Source organism: Rutilus rutilus (genome assembly GCF_951802725.1).
Source record: "Rutilus rutilus genome assembly, chromosome: 25".
NCBI lineage: Eukaryota > Metazoa > Chordata > Actinopteri > Cypriniformes > Leuciscidae > Rutilus > Rutilus rutilus.
In genome coordinates this window covers 26,049,297-26,062,200 of record NC_140229.1, presented here as the reverse complement: position 1 = coordinate 26,062,200, position 12,904 = coordinate 26,049,297, and the positions used below count along the sequence as shown (strand labels likewise).

Here is a 12,904-nt window from a genome sequence, read left to right as displayed (position 1 = left end):
CTACTGTCGATGACGCACTGGAGCCCCTGAGCTCCTGGACACGCCCCTACTGTCGATGACGCACTGGAGCCCCTGAGCTCTTGGACACGCCCCCACTGGAGCCCCTGAGCTCCTGGACACGCCCCTACTGTCAATGATGCACTGGAGCCCCTGAGCTCCTGGACACGCCCCTACTGTCGATGACGCACTGGAGCCCCTGAGCTCTTGGACACGCCCCCACTGGAGCCCCTGAGCTCCTGGACACGCCCCTACTGTCGATGATGCACTGGAGCCCCTGAGCTCCTGGACACGCCCCTACTTGATGACGCACTGGAGCCCGAGCTCCTGGACACGCCCCTACTGTCGATGACGCACTGGAGCCCCTGAGCTCCTGGACACGCCCCTACCGTCGATGACGCACTGGAGCCCCTGAGCTCCTGGACACGCCCCTACTGTCGATGACGCACTGGAGCCCCTGAGCTCCTGGACACGCCCCTACTGTCGATGACGCACTGGAGCCCCTGAGCTCCTGGACACGCCCCTACTGTCGATGACGCACTGGAGCCCCTGAGCTCCTGGACACGCCCCTACTGTCGATGACGCACTGGAGCCCCTGAGCTCCTGGACACGCCCCTACTTGATGACGCACTGGAGCCCCTGAGCTCCTGGACACGCCCCTACTGTCGATGACGCACTGGAGCCCCTGAGCTCCTGGACACGCCCCTACTGTCGATGACGCACTGGAGCCCCTGAGCTCTTGGACACGCCCCTACCGTCGATGACGCACTGGAGCCCCTGAGCTCCTGGACACGCCCCTACTGTCGATGACGCACTGGAGCCCCTGAGCTCCTGGACACGCCCCTACTTGATGACGCACTGGAGCCCCTGAGCTCTTGGACACGCCCCTACTGTCGATGACGCACTGGAGCCCCTGAGCTCTTGGACACGCCCCTACTTGATGACGCACTGGAGCCCCTGAGCTCCTGGACACGCCCCTACTGTCGATGATGCACTGGAGCCACTGACGCTGGCCCCTCCCCTAACAATAGAGTTCGCCGCTCAATCGCGAGTTACTGTCAGTACTATTAGTTACTACAGCCTACAGTTTGCTAGCTAGCTATGCCTTCGTCACGGAAATGCGTACTACCTGGATGCGATCACGTACCTACAAAACAGATCGGTGTCCTTATTTAAATTTCCGAAATACGATCACATCAAGAAGAGGTGGATTAATTTTGTGAAGAGCCCCCTTGAGGAGAGCTGAGGATCACCACCAAAACCCGCCTCTGTAGTGATCATTTTACACGGCATAGTTTTATAAACTTTAGTCGGAGACAACTGGGATTCACTGATAATCCGCTGTTACTGGTGAATGGGGCCGAGCCGACTATCTGCCGCCTCGGCCTTCATCCTCCCGTCGCGCCGACAACTGGTGCCATCATCGGCAGTGCGTGCCCACCAATGAGTGTAAGTTGCCTTGTGTGCTTATGTTATAATTACTAGGTAGTCCTAACGTGTGGCGACTGCAGCATTCCCGCGAGTGGGCGTGGTTTCAGCACAGCCAGCGGACACGCCCCCAGCGTTTGAGAGCAGAGACTACTGCTAATTTTTTCAAGATTTTGATAGCTTATTTTATGTGCTTGCCGGCTTTTTTTATCATGCAAATTTGGCTGGGTGGTAATAACACATTTTTCTGTGGTGTGACCAACTCAGAACACATACTTAATTTTGACTTTACAGGGACTTTAATGTTTTTGGTCATTTTCATAAAAATTTCGTCCTGAGTCGACATTTCATTCGGAGACGTTACGCAGTTTTGATTTATATGCTGTTTATTGTTGATGATCGTGTTTATTTACACCTGCTTACGTATGAGATTGCCCGTTTCCGCTTCTTCTTTGCATGCGTTTTGATCTGGAGATACTGCACTTGTGCAGGAGACGTGTGATAGCGCCCCCTACCGTATAAAAGTGAAAACGCGGAAAGCCAGAAAATCTCGTCAATGGCAGCAATGGTAACTTTCACAGCCTCTTGCAAACTATTCTAACTCAGAGTTTGAGGGAAATGTTTTTTAATAAAGCCTGAGAGAGTCGGAAGCTTAATGATGATGTTGAAGTCATATGATTATTGGTCACAGAGCTCATTTTCTGCAATAATCCAGAAGGGATCCAGAAATCGTGTTGGTTTTGTTGGTGAGGGAACCAGGGTGATGCCAACCTACGGACTGGCCAACAGAAACACACCATCACTGCAGCGCTCAATAGTGAATAATCTGAATCAGCAAGATAAGGACAACAACAAACTGCTGATAGGCACACATTAAATAAGAATATGAGAAAGTAGCACTGAAAAGAAAAACAGCCTACATGATTTAATGTGGTTAAATAAGTATGAATCAAGAGTGTGGACATTACATTTCTTTCAGGCTTATTCTTAAAAACACGAGCATTAAGTAGAGCAAGCAGTGAGTTTAATACAACAGAGGAAGGAGGAAGAATGGTGTAATAAGTTAAAGATTACACAGGAAAAGCCATTCACTTCTTTGAATGTCACTGACCTGTTGTTTCCATGCTTCTAAGAGGACCAGTGACTCAGCCGTCACACTCTTAATTTACCAATGTATAAACCAACAATACAAGAGAGATCGGTCACAGTGTTTATCATATCACTGAGTAGTTGGCCTAATACCCACAATACTTCAGCACAACAACAACAAACATTGTTATCTCATAATGTTTCAATACTCAGTACAAAACAACTTTGCAATGCATGTCTACACATTCAATATCCTTCTATGCACTGACAAACACCTCAGCAGAGCTGTTTAAATGCCCTACTCTTACCAAGCTGCATTTATTTGATCAAAAGTAGAGTAAAAACAGTAATACCTTGAAATGTTACAAACAGCTGTTGTCTATGTGATTATAGTAAAGTGTAATGTATTCCTGTGATCAAAGCTGAGTTTTCAGCATCATTACTCCAGTCTTCAGTGTCACATGATCCTTCAGAAATCACTCTGATATGATGATTTGATGCTCAAGAAACATTTCTGGTGTTTATTTCTGCGGATATTTCTGCAGAAACGGCGATACATTCAATTTTCCAGGATACTTTGATGAATATAATGGTAAAAAATAACCTTAATTTGAAAGGGAAATCTTTTTGTAACATTATCTCTTTCCTGCAACTTTGAATAATTCAATGCGTCCGACTCCTTGACGAACAGAAGTGTTAAACCTCACTAAGCCCAAACTTCGGGGTCACTCCGTCAGTCAGCGCTGCTGTTTTCACTCAGTCCGCGCGGACCGGCTCCCTGACGACGCGCCGCTGAGATCTCTTCTTCTTGTGGTCTTCAACAGTGCTGTTTTCTTCTAAACACCTCTCCTTCTTCTGGAGGGACACTGCGGCCCACTGGGTTCAACTTCTGCTGCTGTGTTTTGATTAGAGATGCTTGGATTAGAGATGCGAGGGTTCAATAATGTTACAAAAACATATTTCCATTCCTCAAGCACGACCACCGACCGCAGAGCTCTTAACTGCTGTGAGGACTACGGCTTGGCAGGCGACGACATATTTCCTCTTTCTGATGTCTCTTTCTATGGACAGCAGCAGAAGCTGGGGCTGATGCAGTACTGAATCTACTCCACGGAGTCTAGTGCTGGAGTGATGCTGGGAAAACTGCACTGTTGAAGACCACAAGAAGAAGAGATGTCAGCGGCGCGTCGTCAGGGAGCCGATCCGTGCGGACTGAGTCTAGTGCTGGAGTGATGCTGGGAAAACGGCAGCGCTGACTGACGGAGTGACGGCAATGCTGTCGTAACCCCGAAGAGCTGTTGCGTTGCTCAAACGCCTGGGCTTAGTGAGGTTTAACACTTCTGTTCGTCAAGGAGTCAAAGTTACAGGAGAGAGATAATGTTATAAAAGATAAAGGTTCTTTTTTAACATTATATTCATGAACAGCAAACTCATTCAGTGCAGTTTGACACATTTGTTGTCATCATATTGCAATTGCCATAAAATGGATAAAACTCATGTTTAATACCAGTCTTGCTCTGTCTGTCTGTGCTAGTCAGCATCGGGGTCACTTATTGAAATATGTTAACCAACAAAGTGCAGGGTATAAATCTTAACCAAAGTATATCAGCCATTTCTCCAATGCATTTTATTTAGAAATGATTTATTTTGTAAGTTTTTTCTTCATGTGTTCCTTTCTTTAATATAAATCATATTCTTAAATCATCATATCAGACTGATTTCTGAAGGATCATGTGACACTGAAGACTGGAGTAATGATGCTGAAAATGCAGCTTTGAGCACAGGAATAAATTACACTTTACTATACATTTCAATTTTAAATTGTAATAATATTTCACAATAATACTGCTTTTGTTGTTGCATTTCTAATCAAATAAACGCAGCCTTGGTGAGCTTGATGACTTAAAAATCTTACCAACCCCAAACTGTCCTCAATATCACTTTGTTAGGCTTTAGGTATAATACATTTCTAATAATATAGGCAATTATATTTCTGAAAGTCTAGTAAACCGCGTAGAACCAAAACTACTTGCTAAATATTACAGACTGGCATGTGGCTTTAATAAAGGCTACAGCGGTTCTGCAGAATGATCGAGATGTCCAACATGAGCATTTCTTCTCATGCTAATTGACGAGGCCTTTCCCATGGTTAAATCGGCTGTTTCCAAAAGAATTAAAGGATCAGCTGCCTTACTGCGCTTTTTTTTATGACGGGCGCTTTGAAGATTTCCCTCTTGCCCTGGTCAACTCTGGATTAACAGACTGAACTCTGGGTAACTCTACAACCACGTCCAGCTCATTTCACAGCTCGACAGCAGCGCCGCCGACGGGGGTTTGACCGAGAGCCATAAAACACCACAATCAAACGTCTTTCTCTTTGTTTCAGAAATCAAGGCAAGCCTGCTTTCTCTGAGTCGGGCCGTTTTTGATGGACTTAATGCTGATGTTCTTCAGATGTCATGAACTTTTGTATAAGCAGGACGGTTCAGGTCATATTTCACCCCATAATCAAACAAAATAAAATACGTAGGGTCATTCCCGGTCAACTCAGGGGCCGACTTTACACGACACCGTTTTCAACTAAAAACAGGACACTTTTTATGAGTTGTGGCCGATCATTTACACGACAACGGCGTTTTGGGGCCTGAAAATGCAAACTTTTGAAAACGAGTTTCAAAGTGCGACCTTTTAAACGCGATCCGTGTAAACAAAACACGTGAAATTGTGAAAACGTCATGCGCATGTGTATAACGTGTTCAGTCTGCAGGCGCTCAGTGTTTGCCAGCGCCACCTACTGGCCTGGCATGAGTAATACAGCGCTTTTAGTCTTTTTCATGGATCCGTGACAACATTGTCGTCTGTACACGATAAAACACAAAAGAAAAACTCGTGTAAACGTACCCTCAAAACAAAATTTAAAAACTCTTCTTCTTAGGCTAGTGAACTCATGTTCACGTTTCCCTCATTCATGTGTTGAGCGCCACCTCGAGGAGCCATGAGGAAGTGATGCTGGGAGCAGGGACATATATTTACAGCGCCTTATTTTATTCATTAAAATATAGATTACGCCAGCGTATGGATTCTCGTATCACACGAAAAAGGAGAACGATATATCGCCCTATCCATATTTTTCCCACCCCTAGTGTGCGATATCATGATGTTTGACCGTGGATGATTAAAATGTCTCCACGATCTGCTTTTGAAGAAACATGGTAGTATCGTGCTACAGCGCACATGCTCTCAGTCGAAGTTCTGGCCCCTCCGTCTCAACATACTGTACATTCACATCACATATACACAATATTTATTAAATATACACAATATTTACATAAACACAGTCGGTAATGTTTAATGGTCTTAAAGTGACAGCAGCCTAATAAACCTACTGCCGCTTATCATTAATGCTGATCAAACAACAAAAGACAAAGAGAAAATCACTTAGCCTACTTCACTGATTAACTTTAGTAGCTTTAATAAGAATCAGACATATAATTTATGTTTTATTTTTACGTTTATTCAATTTCTTGTATGCTACTGTTACAAATAAATCACTGTTTATTCCATTAGTATATTCTTTTGTGTTTGTAATGTGCATCTTTGTTCTTATTTTTAATAACAAATATAAGATAAAATATTTTAGCCCAACCGTTGGTCTAAATGGTCAGTCACTCTTTTGTCTTCAACATTTTGTTTAAAATAGGGAAGTTAGTTTGGCTGTACTGCTCAGACACTTGCAAAATAGTAAAAACCAACATGAAAAAATGGTAAATTATGATTTTCCTGAGAAAAAAAAAACGTGATATGATATTTTTGCCATATCTCCCACCTCTAGAGGTGATATGTGGAGCCAAATTACCAAGGGGTAAAAATACATTTAGAAAGATGGTAGCGTTATTATTTTACTAAACAGAGATCGGTAGGTCTATTAGTACAAACAAAATTTACATAAAATGTAAAAACAGTAACAAAATAAATCAAAAATGTCCTTCATCCCAATTTGAATAATAATAATCCTTCTAGGATTTTCTCCTCTCTTTATATTTTAGGAGGGATCCTGATGTTAGGAGGGGGCCCGAGGCATCAAACAGTGTGAAACCCCTGATGCGGAGCTCAGCCTTACGCCGGCCCCTTCTGCTTTTAATGATTAACAGATTCATTCTGCATTAACATCCAAAGACTCAAAAGTGTAAACATGCAAAATGGCTCAAAGGAGCAGGCATTATTTAAAATCACAACCCCACTTCTTCTCAGTCTACACTGTTTGAAGCCGATTCAGAGTCTGTGGGTTCAGGGACTCTTATTAGCAAGTGAATCGATTACCACGTCAATGGGCTTGTTGAACATCTCCAACACCTTTTTGATGGTTGAAAGTGTGAGCCGGAAGAGGTGAACCTCCTGTGGACAGGCTGAGAGCGAGCAGAGAGCGAGCAGCGTGAAGCCGCAGCCGGCGACGGCCCGACACAACAAACACTCGCGCATCTGAACACGGACACGGACATTTGATCGTTTATATCGTCACTAAATGTAAACTGTATTGTTGCACAGCTCTATAAAGTTAGATTTTTTTTTTTTTTTTGCTTTTATTATAACTGCATACATACAGTACACTCGCATAAAGTACTTTATAGCAAATCTCAACACAGAGTTTTTGCATTCCACTGCACAGATTTTACTATATTTAGCTAAAATTACCAAATATATTTTGAGAAAAGTCTTGTTTATGATTTTCATTTCGAAGTTTTCAAGGCAATTAAAATCAACAATGCATTAAAATTATGGTATTATGGTATGAATTCGGTAGCTTGTCAGAAAAACATGGTTTGGTTTAAATGGTCAATATAGGCCTATAAATTAAGATCATGGATGCCACCATCGTTTCCATACCGAAACACTTTTTTTTTTAGATATAAACTCGCACTTGTAAAAAATTAAATAAATAAAAAGGTATGTATTGTTAATAAGTCGCAAGCACTGTTTAATTTTTTTATTCTGTAGCAAATGTGAGAAAAAACTGTTTCGTTAGATATAAAGTCGCAAGTGCACTGTAAACCCAAACAAGTTGGCAAAACTAAAAATTCTAGGTAATCAGTTACATACATTTTTTTTTTTTTTTTAGAAATGTAAAGTTAAAAGTAAGCAGAACTTTGTGCTCACACACTTTAATTGCTCTTAACTTATATATATATTATATTTGAGTAAGCTAATTCATACACAAGTTAAAATGATCATGCAATCTCAACTTATTTTTAGTAGTGAAAACTTGGCTAGCTTTAACTATCTAATTCAATAAATGCTATCTTGCTAATTGGTAACACAATGCTTAGCTTAGCATAACATAGCATAGCACTTGCTGAATGAGTACAGCAATATAAAATATTTAACATCTCTGTTCTCAAACTAAGCTCATGCTCCACTTGTCACCATGACCCCCCCATAACAAAACATGAAACACAACTACATCTCCCACCTAATATTAATCTTGTGCAAAAAAACAACAACATTATATAACACTTAATTTAATAATTTACTTTTGAGTGCCATCATGGCAAAGCATGCTGGGAAATAGAAATCCCAGCCTAGTTTCAGTTAAATTTAGGTTTGTCTAAATTAAAAGAAACAAGGTCATAAAACTCAAAACAATGAAACAATTCAGATTACTTAAATGTGTCAGTTTTGTGAACTCAAAAAAAAAAAAAAGTTCTAAATACTCATAAAAGTTAATTTGAACTTATTTGTTTAATTTGAGTTGGCTCTACTCAAACCAAATCATTATTTTAAGTGTTAGGGTTTACACTTTTTTTATTTAGTTTTTTATTCCGTGCCAGAAACAATCTTCCATAATATCGTCCTCAATATCGTCTAAAGAAAAACTGCTCTTTCCTGCCTTCCACACGCTCAAGTATCGAGCATCTTTAGACCTGGTGCTTTCCCCCCCCATTCAACTTCCCTGCGTCTCGTGTGTTTAAACACAAAACTGTGTTCTGTGTGAACGAGTGTGTTCAAGTGTGAGGTGAAAACTGTGGCCGTTCACTTGCAGTCTTCAACAAATAGTTTGTGGCAATAGTTGCCAGGCTGATGAAGAAGAATCAGTCACGTGTTGTTGACGCACACACACCTAATCAATGAGCCCAACACTTCCACTCGCCCGGCCCACAGGCTCAAGTGCTGGGACAAAGCCTCGGCGCGGGGTGATAAAGGGGTCCCATCCCCCCTAAACCTCCAGACAAATGGCCAAAAGAGCGCAAATTCAAAACAGGAAATTTCAACATCTGTCACACTCCTCCCTGCAGGGAGGGAAATGAATTAACACGTAATCACTCTCGAAATATGCATCTGATTACCCACAGCCAATTTCAGCACACAAACCCATGTGAACGCATTACATCTGATTTAAAAAGGGGAATAATAAAGTTCTTATTCGTTAAAACAGGCACAGTAAATTACAGATCAGTGAAGCAAAGGTGCATTCAGTTACAGATGCTTAGATTAAATGCACTTAAAGGGATAGTTCAAACTAAAAAATTATTCTGTCATCATTTAGTCAACCGAAACCTTCCCAAATGTCTTTATTCTGTTGAACACAAAAGAAGATATTTTGAAGAATATGGGTAAGCAAACAGATGTTGGCCCATTGACTTCCATAGTAGGCTAAGGAAAAAAATACTCAGAAGTCAATGAGGACCAGAAACTGCTTGGTTACCCATATTTCTCAAAATATATATCAAAATATCTGTGTTCAACAGAGCAAAGAAATTTTAAAAAAAGTTTTTTGGAAGGTTTGGATCAACAAGAGATGATATGATGACGTAATTTAAAAATTTTGGGTGAACTATCCCTTTAATCTGCTTCCCTGCTTACAGTATATTCAATAATTTTGCAGCAATATAAACACAATATTTAGGTGACAATATAATAAATCCTCATACATTTTCAGTAACAGGAACGCGTATTAAACTACACGTACACATTTTCCACACTTTTATTAATTATGCTCAGACTCTTCAAATGATAAAATTCAGCAGACATTGCTTGCAATAGAATGTAATTAATGCGAGCATATAGAAATCACGTTTATGAAAACTCAGATAGGGGAGAAAAAAAGTTGATAATAAAAGTACTAATTCTAACCTGCATGTGTAAAAGTTGCGAGGAAGATGTATATCGCCAGCAGACGAGCTTGAGTTGTAATCCTCAGTGTGTACATCCTTACAGGGAGCATTCCTCTGGAGCAGCGGGATTCCGGGATAAAGCCTCTCTCTCTCCACAAGTGAGGATGAAAGTTGAGTTTGCGCGTGCGAACAAAGCGCGTTTCCCGAGCGCTCAAGTGTGCAGTGAATGAAACTGTTTGTGACGGTTCGTTTGCAAAACAATAACGCGTTTCATCCCGCTCAGTCGAAAGGTGTTCGTCGAGCGCCGCGGATCCTGTTCAAGTGTCCCAAAAGTCTCCTAACACCACAGTGAGCGAGTAACTCCAACTCCTCGTGACGTAGGATGGATCCGTCCCAAGGGAAAGAAGCGAATTTACGAATCCCACTACGGCAACGGCTCAGCTCATGAATATTCATTAGCAAACGATACCCTCGATTGATTTAGCTGAATAGCGAACTTTGATTGGCTCTTGAATATTAACGAGGTCACGTGTCCCGACGCTCCACGAAGGTTTCCAGGGAACGTCAGCAGGAGTTTCTAGCCATAGTAGGATTAGTGATTTGGGAATGAGATTGGATCATGGAAGTTCGATCACCTTGGAAAAATACGACACCTGCCGGTGAAACCTTGGGATCAGCCAGTGTTTTCATTCAGAAAGGAGTTGGAAAAAGTAGTAGGCTTTGTTTCAGATTGTTACAAAAGCTTTCCATTTCAAATAAATGTTCATCAAAGAATCTTGGAAAAAAATGATGACGGTTTCCACAAAAATATGTAGCAGCACAACTGTTTTCAACATTGATAATAATAGAAGAAGAAATGTTTCTTGAGCAGCAAATCAACATATTAACTATATAACATATTAAAATAATAGGCAGATTTTTTTTAATGGAACAAGAGTTCGTAAAATCTAAAGGAATGAAAAATCAGCGTAATGTTATTCAGAGACCCAAACTGAGCAGAACTGGCCAAAAGTAAGGTGAAATTCTGATGCTTGTAATGTAAATCATAGCAGACCACTGACATAAAACCATATAAATATCAGTCATCACTCGATATCTCCCAATAATGTCTGAATAAGATTATGTTTATTTAAATGTTTAGTTTAATAAATCAAAGCTCTGTAGTTTTAAAACATATAATGCAATGCAATACAATGATGATTGAGAGATGAACAAATAAAATAAACCTTCCTCAAAAGTCTGATGATCATATTTGACACTCATGAGTCGCTTCAGTCCAGTAAGTGTTCATCTTGAAATATTACTTACAATATAAAAGTTATTCTTATGTTCACTTTATAAAAATCAGCAGAAAGACACGTGAAGCACGAGCTGAAGGAGGACGTTTGTGGGTGAGCACTTTTGGCACTGTGAGCTTATGGAAAATTCACTCTCTTAAAACACACTTAAAACAATCTTCCTAGCTTCATTAATGTGTCTTCTAACACAATATAACAGGCAGTTTTAGAATTCCATGGAATATTATTATTTTAACAGTTTTTCTGAATACAATATAATATTGTAAAACTGATTATATAAGATTATGTATCAATCAACAACATCAGTGGCTACCCAATCATGTAACAAAATAAATCTTAATACTTCATGAACTTAATGCATCTTTATTTAAAGTTGCTACGAGTTGGGATTTTTGCCTACAGCATTGCCTACATAAATACATTATTTTCATATTTGTTGTACATAATTAAACCGAACTAGAGCCAAGGTGGATAAAAATCCTCTGTATAAAAGCTTGAGTTACCTTGAAGAGCACATGGGCCTAAAGTTTCATCTTCAGCTAATACGTCCTTTTCACTATTATTTTCATGATTACCAAGTAGGCTAAATCAAATATTTAAGGTGGATCTATTAAATTGGATTTTTTTTGAGGGAGGTGGAAATGACAGAAAACCCGGGGACAGACGTATTTTATTCCAAAAATAGTTTTAAATTGTGATATACATATGGATTTTCGATGGTATGATATTATTTTATTTGTCCTTAAGACAAACATGTTAATATAATCCTGTAATATGATCCTTTAATATCATTTTTTAACAGTCTGGGTTGGGGACAAGCGTAAAACTGCAAAATCTGCTAATAAACAGCCAGGGGCAAGATTTGGTGGTTACTAGGATGTTGGAGCATTAAATTCATAATGACAATTTATTTGTGCATTTGTTTGTTCATTTATTTACAAAAAAAGTCCAAGGACACAAAAGTGCCTGTAGTTGGAGAATCACCCTTGTACAGTTATACTGAAAGGACTTTTACTTGCTGAAAAAGTATGAACGAGTCAGACGACATGAAGGACTGGAGCAGATCGAGTAGAACAGGCTTTCATCATGTTGATCATTGACACATCTGCAAATCAAATATGACTGACAGCTTTATAGGCTTCAGACTGACTGAAAGATGAAGACTGCGCTTTACCATCACAGGTCGTGTCGGGAACCGCATTAGTAACGCGAGTGACGTAATCAGATTACTTTTTCAAGCATTGAGTAAAGTAAAACATTACTTTTATATTTACAGCAAAATATCAGTTACTTTTTCAAGAAGTAACGCAAGTTACTGCAAACCTGCAACAATTACATGTTAAATAAGACAAATATATACTGTATGCATTTAATCTCACTTTATTAAACAACGTCTTTGCTTCCGACTTTCAATGATCTAATTCAACCTTACGACAAAAAATGACTTCAGATAAACATCACATTTGTGTTTCCATTTTTTATTGCTGGAATAAGAGTGTTGAACTTTCTTCTCTTGTGTCACGTCACTTTTGGTGTGAAAGAGCCTTTACATTTGACAAAAGTAGAAATGTTGGTGTTTGTTATTAAAAAACAAGCACGCAAGTCCAGCCCAGGTGAGAAAACCGCATCACATTCACATTACTTTACATAAAAAGTAACCAAGTAATGCAATTAGTTACTTTTTTAGGGAGTAACATAATATTATAACGCATTACTTTTAAAAGTAACTTTGTAATCACAGGATTACATTTTATTCTAAAATATATTAAAATAGAAAACAGTTATTTGAAATGGTAATGATTTTTCACAGTATTAATGTTTCTACTGTACACTCTAAAAACTGCTGGGTTGTGTTAACCCAATTTTGGGTCAAATATGGTCTCACCCAACGTTGGGTTAAAAATTCAATTTAAAAATGGACAAACCCAGCCGTTGGTTTACATTTTTAATGTAACCAATGCAATTTGTCCATTTTTAAATTCG

General features: G+C 39.8%; 1 protein-coding gene across 1 annotated transcript in view; it reads right to left on the bottom strand.

Annotated features, from left to right (window-relative positions):
- Nucleotides 1-9,987, bottom strand: part of ror2 (receptor tyrosine kinase-like orphan receptor 2) — a 78,303-nt gene extending 68,316 nt beyond the window's left edge. Inside the window, exon 1 of the mRNA XM_084400302.1 lies at nt 9,643-9,987. Within this exon, the coding sequence (XP_084256428.1) occupies nt 9,643-9,733 (91 nt within the window). The 5' untranslated portion in view covers nt 9,734-9,987. The remainder of the gene's footprint in view (nt 1-9,642) is intronic.
- Between the last annotated feature and the right edge of the window lie 2,917 nt (nt 9,988-12,904).